Source organism: Cydia fagiglandana, chromosome 8 (genome assembly GCF_963556715.1).
Source record: "Cydia fagiglandana chromosome 8, ilCydFagi1.1, whole genome shotgun sequence".
In the NCBI taxonomy this organism is placed as follows: domain Eukaryota; kingdom Metazoa; phylum Arthropoda; class Insecta; order Lepidoptera; family Tortricidae; genus Cydia; species Cydia fagiglandana.
In genome coordinates this window covers 15,945,717-15,961,691 of record NC_085939.1, presented here as the reverse complement: position 1 = coordinate 15,961,691, position 15,975 = coordinate 15,945,717, and the positions used below count along the sequence as shown (strand labels likewise).

General features: G+C 36.7%; 1 protein-coding gene across 5 annotated transcripts in view; it reads right to left on the bottom strand.

Moving 5' to 3' along the window:
* Positions 1 to 15,975, bottom strand: part of LOC134666737 (teneurin-m) — a 668,228-nt gene that overhangs the window by 362,036 nt on the left and 290,217 nt on the right. For 4 of the 5 annotated variants that reach the window (XM_063523984.1, XM_063523986.1, XM_063523981.1 and 1 more), the window contains exon 1: positions 7,787 to 8,378. The exons of the other annotated variant lie outside the window; for it this stretch is intronic. Coding sequence is in view for 3 of the 4 variants with exons in the window: in XM_063523986.1 (XP_063380056.1) it covers positions 7,787 to 7,820 (34 nt within the window). In the remaining variant the exon portion in view is untranslated. Of the gene's footprint in view, positions 1 to 7,786; positions 8,379 to 15,975 lie in introns of those variants that run through there. 5 annotated transcript variants of the gene reach the window in all.

The window sequence follows — 15,975 nt, the reverse complement described above, 5'->3', positions numbered from 1 at the left end:
CTAACAGATTTTTTGCGATAGTAATTCATAACTTGTTATCTTATTATTATTTAAACAATGAATTTAGTTATTTAACATGGTCATAACAGTCTATCTACACTTTGCTACACTTTGCGAGCGCATGGCACTGGCCACGCCCCTGTTGTCAATCACTGTTGCCGTTTGGAAAGCAATTTATGCTGTGTTTTAAGTGTTTTTGGTGTACAGATGTAGTGCATAAATTGTTTCCCATCGTATTTTCTCGGAAACGTTCGTATTTGTCATGCTAGTTCAGTCAACCTCAGTACTTTTTGGACCGAGACTGACTGAAATAGCAATACACTTTCGTACGTTTCCGTTAAAATATGATGGAAAATAATTATGCACTGGATCAGCAACAAGGTTTCTGGTTCCTTTCAGAAATCTAACATGTATAATGTATAGTTCAAATATTTGTAATGTAGCATTTTCAGAATCACATAGGGTCGCAAGTTTCCGCTACCCGCCGATAGATGGCGCTGCCAGTCTGAAAACGGCGCTAGCGCACGCGTGCGTATCCAATGGCAGCCCATTCATTTCATTCCGCAGGTCCAGTGTCAAAACGTACTAAGTCGAAAACATAATCCATTCTAATATCAACCTTAATAGCGTTTCATTGAGCACAAACTCGTTAAAAGCTGCAATACAACTTGATGTTGCTTTTTCATTGTTTTTTGTTCCCTCGTCCCAATTCCGTTTTTATATCCGAGCATAATCGACAAAGGAGCCGTTTGGTTCCGAACTGAAGATGTTCCGTACAGAATAAAAAAGTTTTACAGTTAGATTGTTATTATAAAGGTTTTTGTATCGGGAATAGAGATGTTACTGCATTTGTAGATTGTGCGTGAAATTGGTCTGCGATCTGTGATGCACATGTTTCTCATGGCGTTGCTTTGTTATTACTTTAAAAATGGAACGTTGTCGGCCATTGTCGTCGTTCCAATTTACGTTACTTACGTCAATCGGTTATGCTGACAATGTTATTGATGGATTGTCAATATTCATGTTATTGTTAACCTAAACTTAACGAACGAAGTAATAATGTCGGTAATTTAGATAAATTATTTACTAATATTGATTATCAATATCATATACACCGAAAGACTAGGCCGTGGTCCCCCAAGGATTGCCACAACGAGTGGTGACGAACTGCCCGCTTTTAACGGGTCCCGCAATATCTTGTTGGGAGTCTTCTGTCACTCACCACTCACTCACTCAAGATTTTTTCTGCCCCAGTGACCATCGGTTCACTAAGCAGTGTTGTCCATGGTCTTATAAACCTCGTAACCCCATGCGATGTCTACTCATACCTACTTTATCGGCTTAAATTCATCAATCAATATTAGGATTATTAGGTACTTTATAAAAGCATAAACCGTCCCGAACATTATATTAAGCTGCATTATCTATTCACCTCTATTGTTCTGGCAAATTGAAAATAGTTTCGTCCGGAACCACACCGATTAAGTATCCAATGTATTAAAAACATTTTCTTACACTAAATTGAAAAATTATTAGGTACCTATATTAGGTAGGTAAAAATTGTATTACACCTGTCAGCTCCCAACGGCTTTTGGGTGTAAATAGTTCCATAGGATTATAACGACGTGGAATAGAAAAGAATGAACAATTTCGAACACGACCCGTTTTTAAATGTCCTATAATCGTTAGGGCAGAATGCTACTGTTTTAGAATCCGGCGACGAATTCCAGGTCAACGAACTTTGTCGATGTGCCGGAACTCCCAAATATTCTCATAATTTCAGATAATTCCTAATTATCAGAATGATTGATGTATTACGCTGTAATGCAACTCCCACAACCTGCCGACTGTCGTGACTACCCGTTTAATAACACGGTTTGAGCTGCCTAATAATTAACTATTAGTTAATAGCGGCACATATACAGCACTAGTACCTACTTAATTAGTGAAGCTATGAAACGGAGTTAGAAGGTTGACAACTGATGATTAAAAACATAAAAGCCCTAGTGAATGATGTTAAAATTGCTAAATTTGATTAAACTCATCAATGCCTTTAAGAAGTTTGGTGTTTGAACACTGACTTTCAAAGGGAACCTTCAAACTGAGAGAACACCATCTTTCGCAACTAAAAATTAAGATCGACGTATCTTCTGCATTTCACTTGCAGTCTTGCAAAACCTCGTTGGCAATATAGCGAAATATATGGACATCAATCCGAAACACGTTGCTACGTAACTACTAAAAGTGGCAGTAGGGAAAATTTATAACCAACAATACTCGCGTAAGAGAGTTTCGCAATAAAGTGTACAAAAAAAGCCATAAGCCAGACCCCGGGTCCTTTAAAACCAATTTGTCCCGAGTTTACGACCCCGGTTAACGCATCAAACAATGAGTGAAAGTATTGTGTTTTTATACTCTTTAAGTTTGATCGTTTACCTAGCCATAACTCTTTTATTGGCCGCCATAAAATTTGTATCCCATTTTAGAAAAACCCTCGACCGCAACGAATACCTTAATTATAGGAGGTTCGGCGGTAATATCAGGTTTAATAGACAATTATGATAGAAAGGAATACTTGGAGCATATGCTGTAATGGGCTCGGCAATTAGGGTCCAGTGTTTTTGTCTCGGCGACATTGTCTTTCTGGGAAACTTTGTTTGTTCAAAACACGTGGGAGTTCCGCCGCGTCTTTTCAGCGCCGTTTGGATGCATGTGTCGACCCCGGGTTAAATTAACCGGAAACTTAAGGGGAAATAGTTAAGATGCCGTGCAGGTCTGTTGCAGTCACTCAGAAAGTTAAGCATGCCACCCCTGTTTACAAACGTTTAAAATAACCTGTCTCGAGGAATCGACGGACGATAAAAAAACAAACGAAGTATTACGACGCCGGGACGATTATTCAAATTTATGCTCAAGCGAGAAAGGGTAACATTGAACCTTGCAATGCGGCTGCATCTCATCAGACCACTTGACATAACAATATAGAGGAACACGTTTCGGCTCCAGTGGCAAACAATATAATCGATATTGAATATCATTATGACATTCAATAACAGAGATCCAGTGATACGAGGGACACAATTCGAGGTTCGTAAAAAAAAAGGAAGCACATATTGGATTGTAGAGATGTAAATAACGTAAAAACTGAATATAAACGCGTTTGGAGTATCTTTTGATAGTATAATGGGTACGTGCGTGATGTGGACGCGGCGCGGCGGATCGCGCGGGTGGTCCGGCAGCGGTCGCACTATTTAAATATTTCTTTTTATTATTTGCCAGCACTATTTGTTGATTAATGTTTGTTTAACACGAAGGTGTCGTACAACAAGGTGTGATTTGTTGGTCCTTTATAGGCCTATCGATTTCAGTTTAGCTTTTTTACAAAAAAATATCGAGTATTCGTATTTTGAGAATTTATCATGTTTGTCGATATTAATGGAGCCATTATTGTATTATGCATGAGTCTGTTAAACTACTTTGTTTAGATAGTTCTTTTTAGGGTTCCGTACCCAAAGGGTAAAACGGGACCCTATTACTAAGACTTTGCTGTCCGTCCGTCTGTCCGTCTGTCACCAGGCTGTATCTCACGAACCGTGATAGCTACACAGTTGAAATTTTCACAGATGATGTATTTCTGTTGCCGCTATAACAACAAATACTAAAAACAGAATAAAATAAAGCTTTAAATGGGGCTCCCATACAACAAACGTGATTTTTGACCAAAGTTAAGCAACGTCGGGAGTGGTCAGTACTTGGATGGGTGACCGTTTTTTTTTTGCTTTTTTTTTTTGTTTTTTTTTTGCATTATGGTACGGAACCCTTCGTGCGCGAGTCCGACTCGCACTTGCCTGGTTTTATTTTATGTTACGTAACTAGAGGTATAATATAATTGTAAGTATCTAATGGTACTTATGTCATCGTCAGAAGCAAAATGTATTCCAAAAACATTCCCTGGGCACACAAAGGCGGTTGAGCGGAATTCATCATTAGCTAATGTATTTACATCGAACATGCCTACGTATTTATCTCCTACAATTGTACCATTCAAACCCTTTAGGTCTTAATTGAACAAATCATCGTCAATTTAACCGCGAGCGTTCACTTTATCTCGAAATGAAATAATGCTGTTTGCCACGCTCTCATTAGTGGTGTTATCTTTAGTGATACGAGACGAGATTCTGGATAGTTTTACGTGTTCACCCTTATAAATTACCTAACATTTGAATTTACATTTCATTATAGCTTTTAACCAGCAACGATAGGCAGTGAATGATATTCCCGTGATAAGTCTAAATGGGCATCTATTTAAAGTAATTTAAACATGCATTCGGTTGTCAAAGCGGGTTTTTGATATGCAATACAAAATTCTGTTAAACATTGTTAAATAGGTATTTGATAAATGTACCTAATGCTTTTAAGGTGCTCTTTTATACATGGCTGAAATTAACTAGGTATTATAGGGTTTTATCGTTTTGGTAACGTACATTTCCAAGGATTTTCAAGGTAGGAATGTGCTACCAAAAACATAGGTACAAACTCCAAACAAAACATGATAAGTTGTTAACGTAACGGACAAAATATCAGGATTGAATTTTCTAATAACACTCTTTTTAATTAATATACCTACATCAAAGAAAACCTAATAAGCGAAGTAGTGGAAATGAAAACGGGAATAAGGTATTTAATTGTTCTATTTGCGACTATTTTCAGTATTTTCTAGGTAAGAAGTAAGAAGATAGGTATATAATAAATATGCCCTTATATTTACGAGTAGGAATTCATAGAGGGCTAAGCTCTATCTCCATTTCGCCAGTGTAACTTTTTTGTATATTTAATTATGTACATTGGCTATTGCAAAATAATTAATTATCTATACTAATAATTAATTAACGTGTAGTGCTTGCTGTTCATTACTGAAACTATTGAAGCTATGTATGTATTTTGAATTTCAAACATGAATACATTAAAATAAAATAACTGTTATTGTAATCTGGAATTGGAACCCTTTAATTCAATTCTAGATTACAATTTCAAATGGAAGAGATTACCTATTAACTACTCGCGTTTGGCATTCTGTACGACCTTTTATTAAATTATCGCACATTGAATTTATATTATTCTATAACTTAAATATAACATATTATTGTTATGTTGTAAAATCTTGTTAATTAGTTCAAATTCGTTCAATTTCTTCCAACTGTTAACAAATTAACCTTATCGACGGCCGACAATGTGGTACCCTTTAGTTGAAAACGTCACATTTTGTTTAAAATAACGTATTAGATAATTTATATTGGATAGCTATTGGTGTAAACATTCAGAGCAATAATGGAGTTAGACTAATTTGGAATATTATAGTATTTACCTAAACTACCTATTAAATAGCATTTTACTAGGTACCGATAACATTTTTCATTAATTTTCCTCAGTAATGGAAGTAAGTTAAATTTGCACGACACGACACGAAAAATTATCTAATTTTCGAACGCGTTTAGTATACTCACGCCTTTATTCATAAAACTTTACGGGCCTGTTTAGTTAAATCATGTTTTATCCCTTTCTTACAAATGCTAAATCAAAATGACGATGAGAAGAAAGATAAACGAGTAGCTAATTGAAGTTTTTAGCGCGTTTATGAATAAATTGGTCAGTATTTTACATTCAGAATAAGTTAGATTTTATATTAGCACTAGGTACTTAATTTGTTGAAAAAATAAAATTTTAGCCGTTTCGGTCACTGAACGTCCTCGATATACCTACATAAAATACAAAAATTGATTTTGAAATTGTCAGACATCAATATTTTTTTAATAACTCATGTTATTTTATTTCAAATTGAATGTGTATCTCTAGTGTTGAGTGTTATTTCACTAACATATATCCCAATTTATGTAACTAAATTAGTAAAATCGTTTTTTTTTTCTGAATACAGGTACCGTCAACCATATAGGTTGGGGAGGTGAATACATATTTATAAACCGGGAATTTACTTACCCGATAAATTCTTAAAAACTACTGACATCAATTTTATTTCAAGTCATTCGCGATATATAAGTGTTTTAAATTCTTTTTTATCAACTTTTCAATACCAAGGTGGTCGTAGTATTCGTTGTATTAGTGAAATATAGTTAAGTACAGTAAATCAACGAATTTTCATGTCAATCCCAATTAAATCATAGCAAGTGTAAAAGAGTGTTGTTCCTTTTCGGTTCCAATGACTCCGGTTATTGTGACCGTCTTGAGTTCTTGACGGTTTCAATTTCTTCAAATTGTTAACAAATTAACCTTATCTTATAAAACGTCACATTTTGTTTAAAATAACGTACTTATTTTCATGTCAATCCCAATATTCTTCTTTTCGGTTTCAACAAGATTATTGAAGGGAGCATTGTGTGGTGTCAGTAGGGTTTGCAATCCGGATCCTAAATGTATGAAATTATCCGGATCTAGATCCGGATCCGCGGATCTTCCCATACATTTTGGATCCGTCGTGCAAACCCTAGGTGTCAGGTTCACTGACTCCAGTTATTGTGACCGTCTTGAGTTCTTGACGGTTTTAATTTCTTCCAACTGTTAACAAATTAACCTTATCGACGACCGACAATGTGGTACCTTTTAGTTGAAAACGTCACATTTTGTATAAAATAACGTATTTTCAAGTCAATCCCAATTAAATTATCGCAAGTGTAAACCAGTGTTGTTTCGTTCCTTTTCGGTTCCAATAAGATTATTGAAGGGAGCATTGTTGTGTGGTGTCAGATTCACTGACTCCGGTTATTGTGACCGTCTTGAGTTCTTGACGGTTTCAATTTCTTCCAACTGTTAACAGATTAACCTTATCGACGGCCGACAATTTGGTACCCTTTAGTCGAAAACGTCACATTTTGTTTAAAATAACGTATTTTCATGTCAATCCCAATATTCTTAATTAAATCATCGCAAATGTAAACCAGTGTTATTCCTTTTCGGTTCCAATAAGGTTATTGAAGGGAGCATTGTGGTGTCAGGTTCACTGACTCCGGTTATTGTGACCGTCTTGAGTACTTGGCGAGTTCAATTTCTTCGAATGGTTATGGGTTGATTTAGTATGAATAAATCGTTTCTTTTATAATTGTTGGAATTTTATTAGCGATTAGCGCGTTTGGTTTAAGTAATATTTTTTTAGGTTTGTATGTATTTCATAGAACTCATACAATATTAAGATAAACCTATTTCAAAATCTAAGTTGCTACATAAATTTACATAAGTTTTGCTTATAATTCTTAGTTTACTTTATGAGTTTCTTGACACTGACGTTTCTCGAGATTTTTGTTTTACATTTTAATCGATTTTTTTTTATTTCACAGATGTTATCAAAAAATAACAATCGATGCTTTCACAATTTCGCAGTTCTTAACAGTTGCTGAAAATCCATTTTGACACATGTCATATCTATTCCCGAATTCATTCAAACGTCCGTTAGTACAAAATTTATCAATTATTAATTGGCATTTTTTCAAATATTTGACTGTAAATAACTAATTTTTCACGCGAAACTGAGAATCGGTTTGTTTACTGCATAAACTCGCTTAAAATGTAAACATTAACCAGGATCTTCATATCCTGGTAACCTTCATTGCAGCTGAGCCATCAACACCCGGCGATAATCCTCGAAAATACCAAATGCAAATGCACCCGCATAATTAACTCTCTCCATACAAAATATTGACGCAACCACCCCGTACCCACACGTGAAAAGCTCATACCGCAGCGATTTACGAATTTCCGCACCAAAACATTAACTTACGTTGATCGAAGAAGCACTTATCCAGACCATTCATAACTTGGCGCACAGCCGCATAGTGCACAACACTGTCTCACTAACTATACGTCACACAACAAATCACAACGTTCCCTGGTCACTGCACAATGTTAGGGCGGTTGCTGTACACACTGGCGCGAAATTTTGATACGTGTTGCCGATTCCACGGTCGGCGCGCGACTGACTGCGCGCGGCGCCTTGAGGAGAGGGGGCGCGAGCGCGGGAGGGGGTGCGTGCGTTCGGAATCCACTTCCCACGTGCTCAACTCCCGTCCTTTTCTTGCAGGACGGGTTAGCTTTTTAAACGCATCGATACGGGCCCATGTAACCTTGTTTATGCACCGCTAATAATAAACACGCGAATGACGCTCCAAAGCGCATTGAATTTGTTTTGTTTTTTTTTTTCGCCAAGTTGGGATGTTTGTTCGCGTTTCCGGCACGCTCCGCTCGACCATTTCCGGTCGGGAAGTTTTGGAAGTCTTACCATCGACAATAAATCTAATAAATCGAGCTGAGAAGTTGGAGATGTCGTTTTAGCAAGTTACGACTATCTTATATGATATTTTGGCAACTTTTCCAAAACATAACAATTGCCAATGACATGACATGACTTTGACTACCTACAGTACAAACCTGCACTCCAGACATCGAACAAAGTAAGTACTTAAACAATCAAAAGTTTTTTATCAGACGCTTGTGCTGCCAACTGTAACAAATCAATAAGTCCTATACAAACAAATGTGATGCTCTCATTCAAAAGGTACCACATTATCGCTTGCCATAAGAAAGGACGCTCTCACAGGCTACCTAGGGGCTATTCATAAATTACGTAATTTCAAATTAGGGGGGGGGGGTCTGGACATCGGATTATGGTAGCATGACGTATGAGGAAACGGGGTCATTTGAAGCATGATTTTTGGAAAGAAGTTGCAAGAAGGTAAGCGATCTTGACATGTCTTTTTAATTGAAACACGCTTTTTAAAAATCAAAAACTATTACTTATGAAAGCAGAAGAATATAAATGATCGTATTAGATTCATAATTGTTACATATTTGCCGTAACTTATTTTTAAAATGTGTTTTTCAATTAAAAGACATATCATGTTTGTTTACCTTATTTCTAATGCTAAAAAAACGAACTATATGGTAAGCGACAAAGTGGTACCTTTTGATTGCGAGCGTCACATTAATTTTGCAGTGTAAGCAATAAACCGGGCAAGTGGGAGTCGGACTCGCGCACGAAGGGTTCCGTACCATAATGCAAAAAAAAAAAAAAACAAAAAAAAGCAAAAAAAAAACGGTCACCCATCCAAGTACTGACCACTCCCGACGTTGCTTAACTTTGGTCAAACATCACGTTTGTTGTATGGGAGCCCCATTTAAATCTTTATTTTATTCTGTTTTTAGTATTTGTTGTTATAGCGGCAACAGAAATACATCATCTGTGAAAATTTCAACTATCACGGTTCGTGAGATACAGCCTGGTGACAGACAGACGGACAGACGGACGGACGGACGGATGGACGGACGGACGGATGGACGGACGGACGGACAGCGAAGTCTTAGTAATAGGGTCCCGTTTTACCCTTTGCGTACGGAACCCTAAAAACGAACTATATGGTAAGCGACAAAGTGGTACCTTTTGATTGCGAGCGTCACATTAATTTTGCAGTGTAAGCAAAAAGGAATCTGTATCAATATTTGTACCTACTTATTTTGGTACACGTATGGTAGGTTGAATACCTACCTAAATTATCATATTTTATCATTTGTCAACTACTCTTATCAACTTATACCCATCATTAGTGCTTTGACCACTAATTCCAGAAGGTATTACTTAAAATTCCTAGATAAAGCAACAAAACGCTAATGCGTTGGTTTATTTGGGGTGGTCGTCCACTATCGGATCGTCAGTCATCGCTTATTACTTGCCCGGCTAAAGTTAGATGTCCACTGACTCACGCGTTGAACTCGAGCCCTACAGGGTGCGTAGCCAACATAGCAATAGTGTATGTGAATTCCCTAATCCGCATTGGGCTAGCGTGGGGACTATAGCCCAAGTCCTCCTGCGCAAGAGAGGCCTGTGTCCGTGGGACGTATATATCATTGATGAATTTCAATACCTATACGATGAAGTCGTTTAATTAAAATGACAGTCCTACAAAATTAAGCTGCAATACAATGTATTCGGCTGATTAGAAGATGCGGCAAAGCAAATAACGTGAACAATAATCTCAAAATTATTTACACACTTTTATTTGATAATAACAGGCCAATTCGAACTTACCAACACTTATATCAGTATGATATCGGAATGATGTTATTACATTAGTTATCGTGCGTTCATCGTAGTGGTTAGGTAGGGAGTACAGTCAGCAGCAGAAGTTGATAAGCGGGCGAGGTGTCCAAAATTACCTTGACAAGCTCTAATGCTCTTAATAATAAAGTCGCGTCAAGATAATTTTGAACACCTCACCCGCTTAGCAACTTCTGCTGCTGACTGTACTATGGAGAAAATGAACAAAAGAATGACGGCCGGCCCGACTCGAATACGTTTCTTCAAACACAAACGTCACTTTTGACACTGACACATCTAATCTATATCGTTTCTAGATCTATTAATTGGCGTACCTTAAAGTTCGAACTGGGCAGTAATATTATCGCGACATTTACGTCCTTTGATTAAGTTGGTTAGGTATATCTTTTTGGAGCATTCCCTGAGTGTCCCGTACAAACGCACTTTACGAAAATAATTATAACCCTATTTTTTATAAAATATATCACTATTTCGATACAAAAATTGTGAATCTCCTCTCATAAATTAGTCATCGGTTTTTTGGAAGTTATTAATCGCATACAAAAACTAAGATATTAGCCGGATACGAATTAAGGCCGCCGCCACTATTAATTGCACAAAAAGTGAAATTATGACACATTAATAATACAGGGTGAAATTGTTATCTGTATAGAACTCTAAGGAGTGAATATGTAGGCCATACTTTAATAACTTCTTCTGTGGGGACAGCCCCGAAATCGCGAAAAAATAAAATTAATCTCCCATATAAAATCAACATCAAACCAGCCAAAATGTATGAAACAGCCAACATTTTTTTCGTGATTTCGGGGTTAGTCCCATAGTAAAGCTTGCTCAGTATGAATGACCTACATACCCTCAGAGTTTGGTCAGATAACAATTTCACCCTGTATAACATCCTGACGTGTCCGTTTATTAATTAATAAAAATTACGCTTATGCGTTGAGGTAACCCGACTGTGCTGAATTGGTGGCGTTAATTACTGTTTTTTAGCACCCCGCAGTGACGTTTTGCTTTTAGTTTTGTGCAAATGAGTGATTTGGGTATTTTATTGTTGTAAGTTTTTGTGTTATTAAGATTCCCAGAAATGATAGGTTTTACCTACTCTGTTTTAGGAGGACTTTTGATTTTTAATAGATGAAAAAAAAGTGTACCAAATTGTATGAATCCACAAACGCTACTTTTTTATAGGCACTGACTGTTTATCATTTATTTCAAACAAAACAATGTGTAACATATTGAATATAAAATAACTTATTAAAATAAACTAAAACTACAAACAAAATAAAATTAATACTAAAATAAAATAAACCTACATACGAAATAAAGAAATTCTTATTCTCTTTATATTTTTTATATTTCAATAACAAAACTTATACAAACTATTATTAAAATTAAGTATAATTAGGTTTATTTTTTATTTTATAGGCACTTGTATGGAGATAACGATAATGAACGATTGAAAATAGTAGAAATATATTGGGAAACTTTTTTTCTTTCTAGTAGACCGGTACCTAGAATCGATAGTGCTCGTGATTCCGAGTGAGAGTAACATCAAAGTTCTGGGAATCGTACAAATTACAATAACATATGAACATATGTCGCTAAAAGTAAATAGGCAGAATTCTTCCCAAAGCTACATATGTGTAGGTATGTCAAGTGTTTTTATCCGCAGCCCTTTTGAGACTTCAATGCATTAAATAACTTTTATGCTATTTACATGTCATTTTAATTTATTTAGATTAAGCCACCACAGCCGGGCCTAATGACAAAAACAAACTTTCTTATAATTATATTATTCAAAGACATTTATTTAAAGCACTCCTGGCTGCACCACTACGCGGTGTTAGCATTCCACTATTCCACTTGGCTCAGTTTGATTCAATCCAATGCAAAATTCGAATACTTATACAACGTTTTTTTCTATACTCTGTCTTTAGGTAATAAAAGTAACAAAATCTACCCTCAAATGGCTCCTTACGCCAGTTGAGGGCAGATGAAAACATTACATGATCAAATAAAGGTTAAAGTCAGGTCGTTCAGTGACAGATCCAGGTGGTTTTGTATTTTGGTTGGTTAACCAAAAATGTGCAAATAGTTTGTTTACTTTTATTTAAACACCTTAATCTAGATACAGACTAATATATGCGTGGCTCACTCCGCGATTTCGTCACGTCGCTACAAGCACATGAGGCCCACACCAATTTTGGTATAAGTAAAAGTAACGTTTTGAATAAAAACAAATGAATAAATAGTACCTAATACAAATGGTTTGTAAACAGTATCGGGGTCAGTTACATACGTTTATATTTAGTTACAAGAATTTAATTAGTTTAAGGAGGAATAAAAACTGGTCAAGTGCGAGTCGGACTCGCGTTTCAAGGGTTCCGTACATCACATAATTTTCAACATTATTTTTGTACGTGAGTCGTGACGTGCGTGAAATGTCTTGAAAAACCCGAATGGGTCAATCAAAAACCAGATGTAACATGAAATTTTCTGGCGTGGTGGCTTATATCTCTACATCTCTGAAGATTAAATGCCGAACAATAGTACAAGTGTCCACTGAAAACTCGAGCGTCCGACCGACGGGTCGCGCTTCCTACAGTGTTTTAAAAGAAAAGGTCGAAGAGAGATAATACCTACAGGAAGGTCAAAAAATAAGTGTATTTCCGTAGCTACGGAGGTTTTGGGATTATACTGAGCAACTTTTAGTACGGGACCAACCCCGAAATCGCGAAAAAAGAAGTATCCTCCCATAGAAAACAGACCAGCCAAAATGTATGAAACAGCCTAATTTTTCTTCGCGATTTCAGAGTTGCACGTTGGCAACGGAAATACGCTTAGTTTATTTTTTAGCCACCCTGTATACCTAGTGCTTTTTAATACACGTAACAATAGCAACCTAATCAATCAGTACAGTCAGCAGCAGAAGTTGCTAAGCGGGCGAGTGGTTTAAAATGATATGGACGCGACTTTATAGTTAAGACAATAAGAGCATGTGAAGGTAATTTTGAACACCTCGCCCGCTTAGCAACTTCTGCTGTTGACTGTACTACAAGTACCATTGCGGCTATGTGCCAGATACAGCCTAGTCGCATTTTTTGTCTTCAGTCCGACTCACGCTTGAAGCTAAAGGCACGCCTCTTTTGGACGCTTGTGGCCTTCGGCCTTATGCGGATATCGGCCTAGGGCCTTCGCAATAGTTGTCTACATCACGTTTCACTTAAACCACTGCGGCTGTGTCCCTAAAATAACGTTAACCGCATTTTTGTTCTTAAATCCGACTCACGCTTGACTCTAGATTTCTAATAGGTTTTCCTGTCATCTTTAGGTAAAGGACTATTATGTGTATTTTTTTCAGAATTTTTAACCTAGTCGTTTCGGAGATAGAGGGGGGGGGGAATGGTCATTTTTTGTCTATTTTCTCGAATAACTTCTAAACTTATTATCGTAAATTTATAAAATAAATATATTTGAGATTCTCAAAATGAGCTCTTTCGTTTGATATGTAACACGATATAGTTTTCAAAACGTTGTTTTTTAATTTTGTCGTTTACCCCCCAAAAGTAGCCCCTATGTTTAAAATTCATTTGTTGACGTTACCGATTTATATCCGTCTTTGGGTCACAGACTTACATACGTGTACCAAATTTCAACTTAATTGGTCTAGTAGTTTCGGAGCAAATTGGCTGTGACAGGCGGACAGACGGACAGACAGACGCACGAGTGATCCTATAAGGGTTCCGTTTTTTCCTTTTGAGGTACGGAACCCTAAAAAGCATAGATCTGTTAACTCGGAGTTAGCTCTTTGATTCCGAAGTAGGTACAGATGTAGTTTATAATTGGTTTCCATCGTATTTTCTCGGAAACGTTCGTATTTGTCGTGCTAGTTCAGTAAAGAATACTTTTTACGAGCAAAAAGAGTATGCCGGGTAATGGTAACATTCCATTTCTAACCGCAGCTGTACTACCGGTACTGAACGCGTCGCTGTCATTGTCAATTTCCATAGTAAAATTGACAGTAGTGCAGCTGTCGTTGGAAATGGAATGTTACCCTAAGTATCTTTTGTTGTCACGACTCTTGTTTACGCCTAATGACTGACCGTCTCAAGTGGAATTCCGTCATGGTACCTATAAATGAAATGGAGTATATAGCTAGTCCATTTTATCCAAAGTTTAGTGAGGGCCTAAACCGCGACGCCATTAGAAAGCCCCAAGTGGAGCGAGACAGCCGAGTGTAAAACACATTAGACCGACGAAATAATCTTATAAACAAACAGACGACACGTTCTCACGCGGGAAGACCCTATTTTTAATCGAGTTACCCTTTCAACATACCATTATAACCTTTACTAACATGCCTTAAAGTTCAATTTGTGTGTGTTTGATGTAGCCTTTGAAAGGAAGATTATTAATTTTTCAACTTGAAAGTTTGTCCTTGCCGATTCTGAAATAAATCTGCATAATGAGTTGGGTGTTGGTATTTTGCACTCTTGGGGTAATATATACCTAGTATGATCGTACACAAGGTTGTGTAAAACAAATATTAATAAAGACCTCGTATAAAGCGCCATCGCGCGGCCCACTTTTTACACAATTGTAACAACATTTTGGAAACTGAATGAGAAAGAAATGATCTGCGTCTGACCGTTTTGATTTTTGCGTTTGTTGTTGCCGATTTTAAAGTTTGTTTACGGTGCATTTATTATCCCGTTTTTAGCGCAATTTGAAGTAACCTAGTTCTTATAAAAACAAGAAATCAAAAAAGCAAAACGTACAGACACAGGTACTGGTAATATTGAACTCATAAAAAAATACTCATCTAGGGCCATAATCCAGACAGAAAAATGTCGAGAACGTCTGTATGGAAAAATGATCACTAATGTATTGTATCCTCTTAAGTTGCTTCATTAATTCGTGCCTTAAACTTGATACGAACGTAGGTAGAGTCAGAAGAAAGAAACAACACAAAACATACATTAGAAAGGTATTCCACTTATGAACCTAAGAAAAACAAATATGCATGTGTACTCGTAAATACCCTTGGAACAGTAGGAATAATTATTTATTTGTTAGTTCGTAAGGAACGATTTTTATTGTCTACAATCTATGAACATAAGTGCTGTAAGTACACAAGCAACATAACTTTCGACCTGTAACGCCGTGCACTTCGTCCAAACTGCCACGGTAACTTGCTGGGGAGGATGTATTTTACGCGGCTACTAAAACTGAACATACCGTGCGGCTGCGTTTTCCAGCCCATTTCCAAAATGGCGTATGTTGAAGTGTGAAGTGTTCTATTTCTACATGCAAAACTTTACTGGACTGTTGAAAAAAAAGATTTCATAATAGGGGAAAGTCCCGCAGTGGCGGACGCCTAAGCTTCTTTGAAGAAAACAAAAAAAAAGTATTTTAATAAATGTATCTTTATTTATGAATTACTTTAGTCAACAAAATTTGGAGTCAAAATAAATTATCACAAATGCAACTTCTAGATAAACTAATTTAAACACGAACAGTAAACTTTAGTGAAAAAAAACTCAGTCTGTGCAAGAGGCACCTCGTACCGGACGAATTACGTTTCTAACCCCTAGCACCGGACGGTTTAATTTTTTTTTACATAGAATATAAATATAAAAAAACGTCGTAAGAAGTTTTTGTATGTCAGTGCATTTAAAAAAAAAACATGTAAATAAACATGTGTGAATCGGCACCCTTGGGGCGCGATATCACCGGCACGCACTTGCCCGGTTTTTTGGAAAGAAACAGTGGATATTAGAATTTTGTATTAGATTTTTTTTGTGCGAATAAAACTTTATTCATCTGTTGAGCTGATAAGCCTTTTCGGTTCGCAGTGG